This window comes from Octopus bimaculoides, chromosome 7, assembly GCF_046866305.1.
Source record: "Octopus bimaculoides isolate indiv1 chromosome 7, ASM4686630v1, whole genome shotgun sequence".
Classification (NCBI taxonomy): domain Eukaryota; kingdom Metazoa; phylum Mollusca; class Cephalopoda; order Octopoda; family Octopodidae; genus Octopus; species Octopus bimaculoides.
In genome coordinates, this window is record NC_142934.1 from 96,477,228 (window position 1) to 96,490,971 (window position 13,744).

Genomic DNA, 13,744 nt, shown 5'->3' on the forward strand with positions numbered 1-13,744 from the left:
ATGCATCTTGGCTTTGTTTTCTGATTGTTTTGATGGTTTAATTACAATGACATTGAAAAACTAGTACTTTTTGAGAACCATCAACTGGTGGAGTTTATCCATGGGTAAAGTAGTAGTAAGTGTACCTGGGGTTAGGTACTTGCTTCTTGAAAGAATCAAAGCACAGCAGAGGTAGTTATGTTACTGGTTCTGCAATATCATCAACCAACAATATAAACTGTCAACCACACATGTGTGTGTATGTGTGTGTGTGTTTTATTCCAAGACCAACTTTGCCTTTAATTATTCCATAATTAATCAAGCAAGCCCCAATCCATTTTACAATTTCTTTTTTGCTATTATTTGCAGGTACTACAGGAGAGCTTGTCCATTCCTCACACTAATGTTCATTTAGTCTATCACAGTAGTGAATCTGCCGGATATATGTCGGTTATTTTGATTCAGATGACGCCTAGCAGGATCCCAGAATCCTTAGCTGTGGTGCATCTGAGAGTGTCTGTAGAAGGAATTGTTATGGAGAAGGTCTTTGAAGCTGATCCAAACCTCAAGTATACTTTTTCTTGGAATCGTCGAAATGTTTACCGCCAGAAAGTTTATGGTATTGTTACAGCCAGAGGTAAGTGTATTTTGGATTTTGATGAAAAATCATTAATGGAAAGAATATCTTTATTACCAGTTTCCTCACATGCTAATTTGAGCTGATTGGCTAAGACTGGGCCAAAGAAGCACAGCTTTTAGGAGTTTTCTTGTTATGTTTTTTATAATGCTAGAAAATCATTCTTTCACAAATCTCGATGATCCATGAGGATTTTAATCAGTTTTTTGGAGAGAGAGAGAGAGAGAAAGTTATACTGTTAGGTAGTATTTCAGTTTATCATAAGGATCTGTGAAGAGCTAGAATTATCTGTTGAAAAGATATTTTGCAGTACTTAAAAGTAATGGTTCTCAAACAGACAAATACCAGTCCCCCCACAAACACACACACACACACTGTAAAAAAAAAAAAAAGGACATTTAAATAACTGAAATTGTTTCTCCCTTTCTTTATTAATGAAAAGAGAGAATAGATTTACATCCATATTATGCTTCTTTCTTCACCATCGCATTGAGCAAGTGTATGAGATTTAGATCTCTCTAAAATTTAGTAAAATTTCGTGCCTTATGAGAAAAATTACTTTAAAGTGTACAAGCAAAGAATTAAGCCATTTTGTGGTGGTCAAAGGTAGGATGCTTTTGACTGGACTCGGGTAGCAGGACCAGAATATCTGACCATTCAACCATGTGCAACTTGTATGCTCACAAAGGCTCCATTCACTTGTGCTTCATGAGACAAGTTGCAATGGTTATTAACCCATGGCATGAAATTACTGACATAGCATAATGAGTTCAAAACCTGCCGTAACTGTTGCACAGTGTCCTTGGATATGGGATATAGAACTTGGTGGTTTAGATCTAGCTGTTTGCTCAATATCTATTTCTCTTATTATTTCATAATTGAGTGATTAGTGGTACAAAGTGACTGAAATGATTAGTGGAAAGAAATTCAGAATGGATAAAATGATCACATATGTATGTATGTGTGTATGATTAGAGATTTCAGAAGGTGAAGTTCATGGAGCACAAGCAGTTCATATCCACTCACCAGCATTATTTTACCCAAGAAAACGACTCCGTTCTCTCTCTCTCTCTCTCTCTCTCTCTCTCTCTCTCTCTCTCTCTCTCTCTCTCTCTCTCTCTCTCTCTCTCTCTCTCTTGTGTATGTGTATGTGCATGCCTGCACACACGCATACTCACACACTCACACATGAGATATGAGTTTAGAAAATGCAGTATGTATATCTAAAATATGCAACTGAAATTAGAGAAAAAGACATATTAATATAATGTATACCCTCCCCACCAAGTAAAATGGTGGTTTATCAGTTCCCAAAGCTAATTCAACTTGTGGAGAAGAGTCTTTAGTGTCAAATCTCAGAACAAACTTCCCCATTCATCTTGATATAGGCTGATTTTGATGACTGGTTCATGGGCCCTATTTCATGTTCAACTCATTATGCACAGCATTCAGCATCAGGTTGGTGTAAATATTTGTGTGTGTGCATGCAAATCCATGATTCTTATGAGGAATTGATTTAAAATATATTGTGTTATCAATTAGATAAACATGTGGGAATAGTCTTATGGATTTAATATATGTTTTGTATTTTTAATGTATTCATAATAGTGAACCAAACTCTCATGTATTGCAATTTTTTTTTTCTTTTTTGTGTTGCTAGTGTTTGTTGGGTATCAGTACCAAAATTGTCATTACATCTTTTGGGAAGCTCGGAGTACAACAATGAGTGGCTACGATTTAACATCTTCTGAGATTGGTGGATGGAATCTGGATATTCACCATACATATAACTTTCAGGAAGGTAGGTTCTTACCAACAACTTTATTCCAATCATGAAGACAAATGTTTGGATGAAATGTTTTTTTTATATTTCATATCTGTTAATTACATTGAACAAATGGATGAAAGGAATCTCAAGTTAAAGACAGTATTACAATTGTAACTATTTAGTGACACAGCTCTGGACTCACTGGTAGCCTGTGGCAAGTTTAATCAAATTGGTTCCAAAAAAACTTGCTAGAGGTTGAGTTTTGAAGCATCTTTGTTTTGAGTCCCTAAGCAGGATTAGTGACTGGATATAGATTAGGAAGTCTTCAGCCATTAAGCATACATCCTCATAAATTCTGTCAGTTGCAACTTTTTTACCATTCCCATTTAGAAATAGACACCATTTTCATTGATAACAAACTGGTAATTATCAATCGAAGGAAATGTTCTATTGAAAAGTAATTATGATAGCATTGACAGCAAGACTAATATTTGGCAGAGATGACAATAGGGGAGGATAACAATAATGGTGTGCTTCTGCTGCCACTGCTGCTGGTGATGAGGAACTAACATTGAACTTAATGACATTTGTTCCATCTATTTGCATTCTGGGTTTGTCTGTGACAACATGGAAGCAAAGGTGCATTTGGCCACACTTTTTCCTTCAACAGCATCACTGGCATTGAGATGGGAAACTTGCTGCACGGCCAACCTTGCTCAGATATGCACCCTGAAGAGAAACATTCCAGGTGCACTAACCTAGTCATCCCAGTATGGATGTAGGACTTAGATATGCATGCATACGTATGTATGTCTGTATCTATATAACATCATCATCACCATTTAATGTCCATTTCTCATGCTGACATTTCGACAAGAGGGATAACTGGATAATGGTATTTTTACAGGTATGTGTATATGTGCAGTATTTGGAGCCAGTGCAGGAGTATATTTGAATGTTTTGTTTTACGTATGCATTCTTATGTATTTAGTTGTATATTTCGATATGCAAACGTATTTAAGTAATAAACTTCTGGAAAGTTTTACAAATATTTATAGTTCTGTCTGTCTGTCTGTATGCATGAATGTACGTTGATCATCATCATTGAACATCTATGTTCCATGCTGGCATGGGTTGCACAGTTTGTCAGGAGCTTGTAAGCCAGAGAGCTGCACCAGGCTCCAATTGTCTGTCTTGGCACAGTTTCTATGGCTGGTTAACCTTGCTAATGCCAACCACTTAACAGAGTATGGACTGGGTGATTTTTACATGACATAAGCTCTGGTACTTTTTACATGGGCCCCAAAACCAGAGGGTTGCCAAGTAACTTGGAAGACAAAGACTTCTCAGCTAGGATAAGGAATGGTACTGCAGGAGATGGCTTTGTACCAGTTGAGAGGTTAAAATGTGTGTGTGTGTGTGTGCAGATTTAAATTCTGAAAATTCAATTTCCTCCAAATTTACATATTAATTTGTTTTTGTTTGTAGGAATCCTGCACAAAGGTGATGGCACCAACATTTACCTGAAAGAGAAACCTAAAAAACTTGTTAACATTCTTGGAAATGGTTCCCGTCGCAAACTACTTGGAGACAACTCTGATGGGAAGGCACTGGACAAGCAGCTGCTTGCACCAGTGGCCCTTGCAAGTGGACTTGATGGGAGCTTGTACGTAGGCGATTACAACCTGATACGCAAACTGTCTCCAAGTAGAGAAGAAGTGGCTAGTATCTTGCAGATGAGGTAAGCACTCTTTTTTTTATATTTCTTTGTAAAATGGGATGAATTCCTTTTTAGTTAGAACTGGAGAGTATAGCTTTGTATTCTTATTCTTCTTTCTCTCACTTTCTCCTTCCCATCTTTTTCATTATTGTAATCATGACTATAATTTTCTTCAAGCAGTTGCACACACACACACACACACACACACACACACACACACACACATACATTCATGTACATGTGTATATACGGCATAGACTGGATGGTTTAATGATCTGATGTATCCAAGGACTGCAATTTACTCTAATTTCTGTTTTGGCATGGAAGCCCTTCCTAACGCCAAACCACTTTACAGTGTAGAGTGAGTGCTTTTATCATGCCACATGCATTATTAAGGTCACTATGCAGTTGGGAAGGCTATGAGCCCTGGGGGGAGATTGGGAAGTTAGTTTGATGTTAAGGAATGAGGGTCTTGCTATGAAAGAGGAGGTGCAAAGCAGGTTCCTTCAGAGGGTCCTTCGTGATTACATCTAGTGGGGAGGAAAGAGAAAGAGAACATATATAGTAGGAGCTGCAAGACATAGATAATGGCAATAAGGTGCCCAAATGCCCCCCCCCCCCATAAGTCAAAGCTGAGTAGAAGCTTGATTTGCCAGATTGTCTGATCGCATGAGTGAATAAAGGGTAGGAAAGCAGATTGCTAAAATGGATAGGGCTGGAGGGTCGAGGAGACAAGGGCCATGAGCTGAGGAAGACAGAGGGATTCAGAAGTGTGGAAGTGGGGTGGGCAGCTGGAGCAGTAAAGATGATAGAGTTGCTGGGGAGAGGGAAGGAGCAGGCATAACACATGGATGGGGAGTTACTGTTAGGGACAGAGAACCCAAAATATAGCATTTCCAGAACTCATATCAGCATCGTCATCATCATCATCGTCGTCATCATCATCATCGTCATCATCATCTGGCTTCCGTGCTGGTGGCACATAAAAAGCACCTACCAATTGTGGCCATTGCCAGCTGCCTCTGGTCCCTGTGCTGGTGGCATGTAAAAAAGCACCCACTACACTCTCGGAGTGGTTGGCATCAGGAAGGGCATCCAGCTGTAAAAACACTGCCAGATCAGACTGGAGCCTTGTGCAACCTCCTGGCTTCCCAGACCCCAGTTGAGCTGTTCAACCCATACCAGCATGGAAAACAGACGTTAAACAACAATGATGATGATGATGATGATATATTTCTGTTCAATTTTTTCTTAATTTCAAGAATTTAAAAGTCGCTGAGTATCTCTATTGCAACACAGATTCACATCCCACTATCTCTAGACTTTAAGTATATTCCCAGTCAAGAAAAGAAAAAAATAAATAAATGGAAATATGGAAAACCTGAAACATAGATTATGAAAGTAAAAGTTTGTTGGGGGGGAAAAATCCTGACAACATTTAACATAATTGGGTAGAAGAAAATGAAGCAACAAGATGAATGAAAAAAATGGAAAGAAGAAATTAGTAAAGGAAGGTGGTGGGAGGGGAAGGAGAGGACGAAGTGTATAGGAGGAATGTGAATGAAAAATAGAAGTGTAAAAGAAAATAGAAAAATTGTTGGGAGATGAAGGGGAAATATTTAAAGAAGGGGAAAGAAATAGTAGTAAGAAGATAGAAAGAACGAGGAAGTCTGATAAGATTAATGGAGGTAGGGGGAGGAGGAGGATGAGGAGAAGAAGAAGAAGAAGAAGAAGAAGAAGAAGAAGAAGAAGAAAGATGAGAATGAAGACTAAAACAATGGGAAATGAAAATGGTGGAGAAGTAGAAGAATGAAGAAAGAAATAGCAGAATAAAGAGAGGGGAAGTCTGTTGAGGAATAAGAACTCTAAAAGAAATTAGTTTTATAAAGGATTTTTGTTATTGCAAGTGTGTGTAATTGGCAGTGAAACATGTCAAATATAATTTAGGCAAGAATGTAGAAAATAAAAGTCAGTTTGATAGAAATGTAATGTGAGACAAACAAACTAGAGAAAATACACCACACAAACACACACACAAGCAATATGTAATTGCATATATTTATGAGGACATAAATAAATTTATTCACTCATACACTCACAGGGGTCTATATAAACAATGTATAAACAGGTTCCTATAAATTCTTAACATTCACAAATATGTTACATGATGATTAATATACACAGAATGAATATAACAACAACAAAGATGTACAAATAAACAACCACAGCTAAAGAAAAATATGTATTATTAAAATATACTCACAACACACACAGATCCACACACATACACTCATGTATGTATTACAACACACACACATACATAATGCCAAAAGAGGCTTATATTAAAATACAAACAAGTAGGCATGCATTTGAACAAATACACATACATACACATGCACATATCTACGCCTGTACAAAAACTGACACTTACACGAAGAAGTGCACACACACACACACACACACACAAACATACACAAATACACACATTCATTTAGAATGCCTTTTCCGTACAATGTATAAAATCATGAGAGCAGAAATATTTAAAAAGCATAGAAACATGAAGAAATAGAACTATTTAGTGATCTATAAATAGAACAACTTTACTAATGATTTGAAAATTATGATAAACTATGCCTACATTTCAATCAAATATAAATGATAAATATGAATTAGCACAAGGCTCCAAATTTCGTGAGTAAATTTAGCAGATAGCATAATACTAAGCATATTAATTATATTTTATCTGATCCCAACAAATGGAAGGCAAAATTGATTTAACATTTAAAGTTAGGAAGTAAAAGAGATGTCACTCTTGTTGTTTTGTTTGTCTACCAAGTTGAGTAATATTGGTTTCAAATTTTGGCACAAGGCCAGCAATTTCAGGGGAGGGGTTTAAGCTGATTACATTGACTTCAACACATAACTGGTACTTATTTTATTAACCTCAAAAAGATGAAAGTTTGAGTTGACTTTGGACCAAGTTGAGTATTATAATTAAAGAGATGGTGGTGGTGGTGGTGTAATATTGGTTTTGTGCAAACTGTTTTTAGGAGTGGAAATATTAGCTGTAGATACAGTTTACACTTGAAAATCCTTTGGGTAGAGGGGTGGAATTACTCTGTTGTTGATTTTTGTCCGTAAGTCCGAAATAACCATTCATGCTTTTCTTGTTGTTACGTCCCAGAACATCTCTTAGACACATGATAAAAAATTTACAAGACATGACTATCTTGTCTTTTTTTGTGTGTGGCATTGCATTATCTGACGAATTCTTCCTTATAAGATGATTGTGTGTTACATGAGGGAAATTCTATTATTTTTAACAAGCCACATCGAGGTTCAGTTGTTGTAGGGTTTTAGACTGGTGATAGAAGGAAAATGGAGAAAATACCAGGTGATGGTTAGTTATATTCCCTTCTCTTGTGAACTGAAATGTCTCCAAAGTTGAATTTACTTTGACAAAATAAATACCTTTCTTCAAAATAATTAGTATTGAGCATATTTTAAAACAATCTCCCAACAAATACACATTCTCTCTCTCTCTCTCTCTCTCTCTCTCTCTCTCTCTCTCTCTCTCTCTCTCTCTCTCTCTCTCTCTCTCTCTCTCTCTCTCTCTCTCTATGCATACACTGTACCACACATGCACAGATACCTGGCTTGCAAATGATAAGCAGGCTGCTTTTAATCAATTCGTTTTACAGACCTGTGGCAGCAGTTATATCAGAATTTAGGTAAATGCAACCTTTGATCTAGTAGTAATCACCATGCTTGTTATTTAGGTAATCACTGTGTCTGTATACATATTAAAACTGACTAATTACTATAAATCCCATTTTAGTACAAATAGCTGCATGACATCCTCTGAATCAAGAATAGTCTAGCACTAAGCATGGAGATATATTGTGTGCAGAGCTGAGAGTGAATGAAGATATTAGTCTGACTCGGTCTCTGAATCGACTGACGTTACCTACTTGCTATGACAGTGTGATCAAGTTTGTGAAATGTTAATAATTTTGTCAGGCCTAGAAATGTAGAGGCAAGAGAGTATAGCTTATTGAAATCATATCCTGCTCCACTGCAATACTTTCTCCTGAGATGAAAATCAAAAATTTGATTCGACCGAATTTTAATACAGAGCTAAATTCCCAAACAGCAAAATCCAGTGTTCTCCTATTTCTCTTCACTTGTATTATGCAGTGAGTAGAGATACATGTTTTACAATTTCTCTTCTAATGTTGAATAAATTCAGTTATGAGGACCAGGTCATCATCAACATCATAAGTAGCTGTCTGAAACTTGTTATGGCCTGGATAAATATACTAAAGCATTAAACAGCTGGGAGCTGAGAAAGCAACCCTTATGGACGCTTCCTGGCCATGTGAAATTCTTTGTTGAACTTCTTGCTAACTATCTGCTTGCTAATAGCTTTCCTGTATGTAACATGTACAAGCTCTCACAAGCCTATTTTTCTTAGTAATCACATTGAAGTTACTTGTCAAAGAATTTCATCTCCAAATCAACGAACGCTGGGTATAATGGTTTATTCTTAGCTAAGAATTTGTCCTGTAACTTTCTCACTAGAACAAGGCAGCAGAGGCACCCAGTCCTGGTAAAAACCAGAACTGCATTTCATCTAATTCTCTTCCTAATCAATTATGCTATAACACTTGCTCTTACTTTTATAAGCTGCTAAATTAATTCGACACCTTGCTTGTTGTTTCTTTCAAGCATCTCTCACCTGATGAGGATACTACTGCCTTGCCAATCATTGGGTACAACAACTTCGTCTTACAATTACATAACTGTGTTTGAGTGATCAGCATCTCTTCTCTGGTTGTACTTGATTAGTTCAGCATCTTACTGACTCTCCTTAATGGTCCAACTTCCTTCCCAGACTTCATAGCCTTCATCAAGTTTTTAACTATATAACCATTATCTCCAATAGCTGACCCTTAAGCTGATTTAGCATGAAGGTAGAAGTCCATCAAGGTTCAATCCTCAGTACTTTTCTATTCATTATAGTTCCACAAGACATCGCAGAGGAGTTTAGAGCAGGTTGTATATTTACCCCAAGACTTAGAAACCAAGTCAAAGCAGAGAGTAGAGTTTGATGCAGTTCTTTGGCTTTGACGGTTCCTGTCACACTGTCCAACCCATACCAGCATGAAAAACTGCCATTCAATGATCAATATATATATATATATATGTATGTATGTATGTATGTATGTATGTATGTATGTATTTGTTTCTGCTTATGCATGTATGTGTGTCTGTGTAAATGTGTGATATAATGTATATATGTTTGAAAGTATGTTTATGTATTTGTCCACTGGTTCACTGATAATTAATGTTTTATTTTGCAGCACATCATCCATAGCCTATAAATATTACATGACTGTGAGTCCTGTTGATGGCCGCCTCTACATATCAGACTCTATGAGTCATAAGATTCTGCGAGTAAAGACAATGGGTCCAGTACGACGCCTTGAAGAAAACTTTGAAGTCATTGCTGGTAATGGGGAAGAATGTACACCTGGGGAGACTGCTCTCTGCGGGGATGGAAGCTTGGCTGTGAAAGCTCGCTTAAGTCATCCTAAAGGTAGGATTGTAATACATGTTACCTCACATTGTTTTTAATGGACACTTAATAAAACCATATTGGCAAAACTATATATATTCCCAATCACATGACTGGGAGTTTAAGTCCCCTGTGTGGCACTTTGGGCAAATGTCTTCTTTTATAGCCTGAGGACGACTGAAGCCTTGTGCATCATGGATTTGGTAGAAAGAAGCCTATTGTATATGTGCATGTGTGTGTGTGTGTGTGTGTGTGTGTGTGTATGTGTGTATGTGTGTGTGTGTATGTGTGTGTGTGTATGTGTGTGTATGTGTGTGTGTGTGCATGTGTGTGTGTTTGTCCTTGAACACTACTTGACAACTGGTGTTGGTGTGTTTATGTCCCTGTAACCTAGTGGTTCAGCAAAAGGGACTGATAGAATAAGTACTGTGGTTGATCTATTTGACTTAAATACCTCAAAACGTTGCCCCAGTATGGCCCCAGTTACACAACTGGTAACTCTCAGGCATGTTTTCATGGAAGACTTTAAAGCTTGTTAAGAACCATCATGTGATGTCAAGACAAAGACACACAGACATTCATGCACACATGATCACACACACACACAGAAATAGAATGGAATGATAAGTAATTGCTTATGGGAAGCAATAAAAATGTAAGCGGCTGGGGATATTCAGTTCCCTGTTTTTTAATTAAACCTTAATGTAGGAACTACTACTATGTGGTTTACCATAAATACCGAGTGCTTTATCATATTTTTCAACATTCCCAGGTAACTGATTTCACCTCAGCACAATGCAACATTGCATTGTCTGAATTTTACCATAGTTTTTTTTTTTTTTAATGATTATCTCTTCTGGTGTCAGCTGTAATAATTTATTTTGATTATGTTTTCTTCCTTTCATCCAGGTATTGCAATCAACAAAGATGGTGTCATCTACTTTGCTGATGGTCCCAATATTCGCCATGTCAGTACCAATGGCCGCATCAGCACTCTGATTGGTTCTCAAGAACTGGTTGGTAAATGGACACCATTGCCATGTGATGAAATTGTATCTGCCGACAAGGTAAATATTGCTCACTTCATTTCTTTCTTCACATTGCATAATTATCTAGAAAACTTTATATCTATTTTGAGTTACTCGCTATGTATATATATATATATATATGTGTGTGTCTGTGTGTGTACTACGAAACCTCTATAAACTAGAAACTGTTGAAGAAGTAATACCTTTACCAGAACTGGAATGTTTATGAAACACAATCATGCAATATCTTTGTATTTCATCATCGTCTCATCATCCTCATAATTTAATGTCCATTGTCCATGCTAGTGGCATGTGTTGACTGGATCAACAGGATCTGCTAAACCAGAGGACTCCACCAAATTTCAGTGTCTGTTTTGGTATGGTTTCTGTAGCTGGATGCTCTTCCTATCACCAACCATTTCACAGAGTGCACTGAGTGCTTTTTATGTGGCACCAGCACTAGTGAGGCCACCAAATAACTTGCAAGATAAGACCTACAACTGTGGAGGTGTAGTGTTGAGGGAGGTGGTTTAATGCCAGGTGAGGAAATGTTTAAGTATGGCAGAGCATCAGAAACGTGTGTTGCTGTAGTGTGGATACATGGCGACCCCAGTTAGAAAAGAGAAACGTGGCAAAATTGTGACAGGAGGATGGATAGAAGAGAATTAGTTTAAAGGAAAGGACAGAGTGAGTGGGTAGGTAAGTAAATTCAGTTGTTGAGAGTTTACGTGCCTCCAGCCAACAAGTCTGATGAGTTGCTTATACAGCTAAGTGCTTTACATGTGCGAAAGCAACGGTCACTCACAGACAGCCATAACAAACCACCATATAAATATACATAAATATACAGATATACATACACCTGCACACACATATTGATCAAGGGGATAAATATAATCATGGTAATCATTTCATCAGCGTATTATGCCGGATCTTAGCTTAGTATAGTATTCCAATAATCAAAGGGAGATTAGTGAAACTCCAACTAATTAGAAAGGGGAGCACTTTGAAATTCCAACTAAAGACCCAGTAGGTATAATATACACTTTGCAGAGTGTATAAAAATAAAAGTAATTTAAGCAAGGAAAGAGTAAATGAAACTGAGACTTCGTTTGATTACAGAAACAAACATAACAGTGATTCTGCTGCTTCTTTCCTCACTTTCATTACTATAATGTCATCTCTGGCTGGCCATCATGCATCAGCTTTGGCTGTTCTTGCTCAGGAATTATCTCTCGTAGGCTTACATACGGGCTCTAAAGCCAGTTCTTGATCTGCAGCTGCAACGGCATCTTCTGCAGGTGGAGCTACTTGATGCAACGGAGAAGTGATGCCTCTCATGGGCTCTTTCATATTTTCTCTGTTGTTTCTCTTCAATGGGTGGAATTATGTTCTTCAGTGATTGGTGCTATTCATCGTGCTGCAGGGCCTCTTCTCCCTGGAGTCTGGGGAGGTGCCGGTGTTCTTCAAATGTCTTTTCAGCACATCCCTGTATTACAATATCTGGCCACCACGGCCCCACCTGCCCTGATGCACTTCAGCATAGCAAACTGCCTTTTGGAGTCTGCCACCCTCCATCCTGCAAACTTGCTCTACCCAGTGAAGTTGCAATGAGGTAATGAGGGCATCCACACTAACTGCACTAGTGCAGTGCAGGACCTCGATTTCAGGAATGCAATCCTGCCATTTGATATGCAAGATGAAATGCAGATGATGAAGCTGGACTCATTGATGTGCCTGCAGTAGAAGGCCAAGTATTCCATGGCATAGAGGAGACACCCATACACACATATAGAATTGGCCACAAGTTTTTTGGTCATGCTAGGGCTACAGTAGCTAACATTTGCTGTGGGACTGGCCCTCTCGCCAATATGATTGGGAATGACTTTCTTAACCACACAACACCACACACACACACACACACACACATATAGATATAAATCTTAAATGCGATAGCTGTGAAAACAGAAAATTCAATAGAATACTCTTACAGATGGAAAGTACCACGTTCGATTCTTTGTAGTGACTGCTGTCCACCTTTTTCCCATCTCTTGGGGTATTTTACCCAATTTGCTGTTTTTACAGCTATTCTCTTGCACTCAACATTTCCTTCATCTCTAAAAGCATCTACTAACTTGATGCGTCAATGTTTGTTTATAAAAAGCAGTCATATGCATATATATATATGTAATATATACACATACACATATATTCATACACACACACACACATACATATATATATATATATATATATATATATATATATATATATTGCTATTTGTGTTATTGTTGCTGCTAATTTGTTGACTTGACCTTATTCTTTTATTTTCAGGTGAGCCTTCGTTGGCCAACTGCTTTGGCCATTGACCCTCTGGATGATACGCTTCACATTCTCGACAACAAGGTGGTGCTGAAATTCACCTTGGACAAGAAGCTCATTGTTGTTGCTGGTCGACAAGCGCACTGTCCATTAAAACAGACAAGCTTCTTACCAACTGGCATCCTCTCTGATGACGAGCAGGCCTCAAGTATTGCCAATCATGTTAGTCTATCTTCTCCTGAAAGTATGACATTCAGTCCCCACGGAGACTTGTATATTGTAGAGAGTGACAGTCACCAAATCAACAGAGTGAGGGTTGTTACAACTGATGGAAGAATTCATCATTTTGCAGGAGCAAAATCAAAATGTGACTGTGAAAAACCAAACTGTAAATGCTATGATTCCAAAGAAACTCTGGCAGCTCAAGCGTTGCTGTACACACCAACATCAATAACAGTTACACCCGATGGCGTGATGCATATAGCTGACATGGGGAATTTGCGCTTGTATTCTATTGTTTCTGAACTTCCTCAACCTAACTTGCTCAATCAATATGAAGTGATGTCTCCTGAAACTCAAGAATTGTATATATTTAACAAGAACGGTCAGCACCAGTATTCAATAAACATAATGACCAATCTATTCATGTACAACTACACATACAGTGTCAACTCCTTCTATGGAAAACTGGTAGAAGTGTCTGATGCAGCTG

General features: G+C 37.8%; 1 protein-coding gene across 35 annotated transcripts in view; it reads left to right on the forward strand.

Annotated features, from left to right (window-relative positions):
* The window catches only part of LOC106883309 (teneurin-m), a 572,946-nt gene that overhangs the window by 439,657 nt on the left and 119,545 nt on the right, over positions 1–13,744 (forward strand). For all 35 annotated transcript variants that reach the window (XM_089355687.1, XM_052969800.2, XM_052969805.2 and 32 more), the window contains 6 exons: positions 349–616; positions 2,277–2,417; positions 3,873–4,125; positions 9,468–9,703; positions 10,592–10,749; positions 13,045–13,744. The exon at positions 13,045–13,744 is cut by the window's right edge. In XM_089355687.1, coding sequence (XP_089211813.1) covers positions 349–616; positions 2,277–2,417; positions 3,873–4,125; positions 9,468–9,703; positions 10,592–10,749; positions 13,045–13,744 — 1,756 coding nt within the window. The remainder of the gene's footprint in view (positions 1–348; positions 617–2,276; positions 2,418–3,872; positions 4,126–9,467; positions 9,704–10,591; positions 10,750–13,044) is intronic.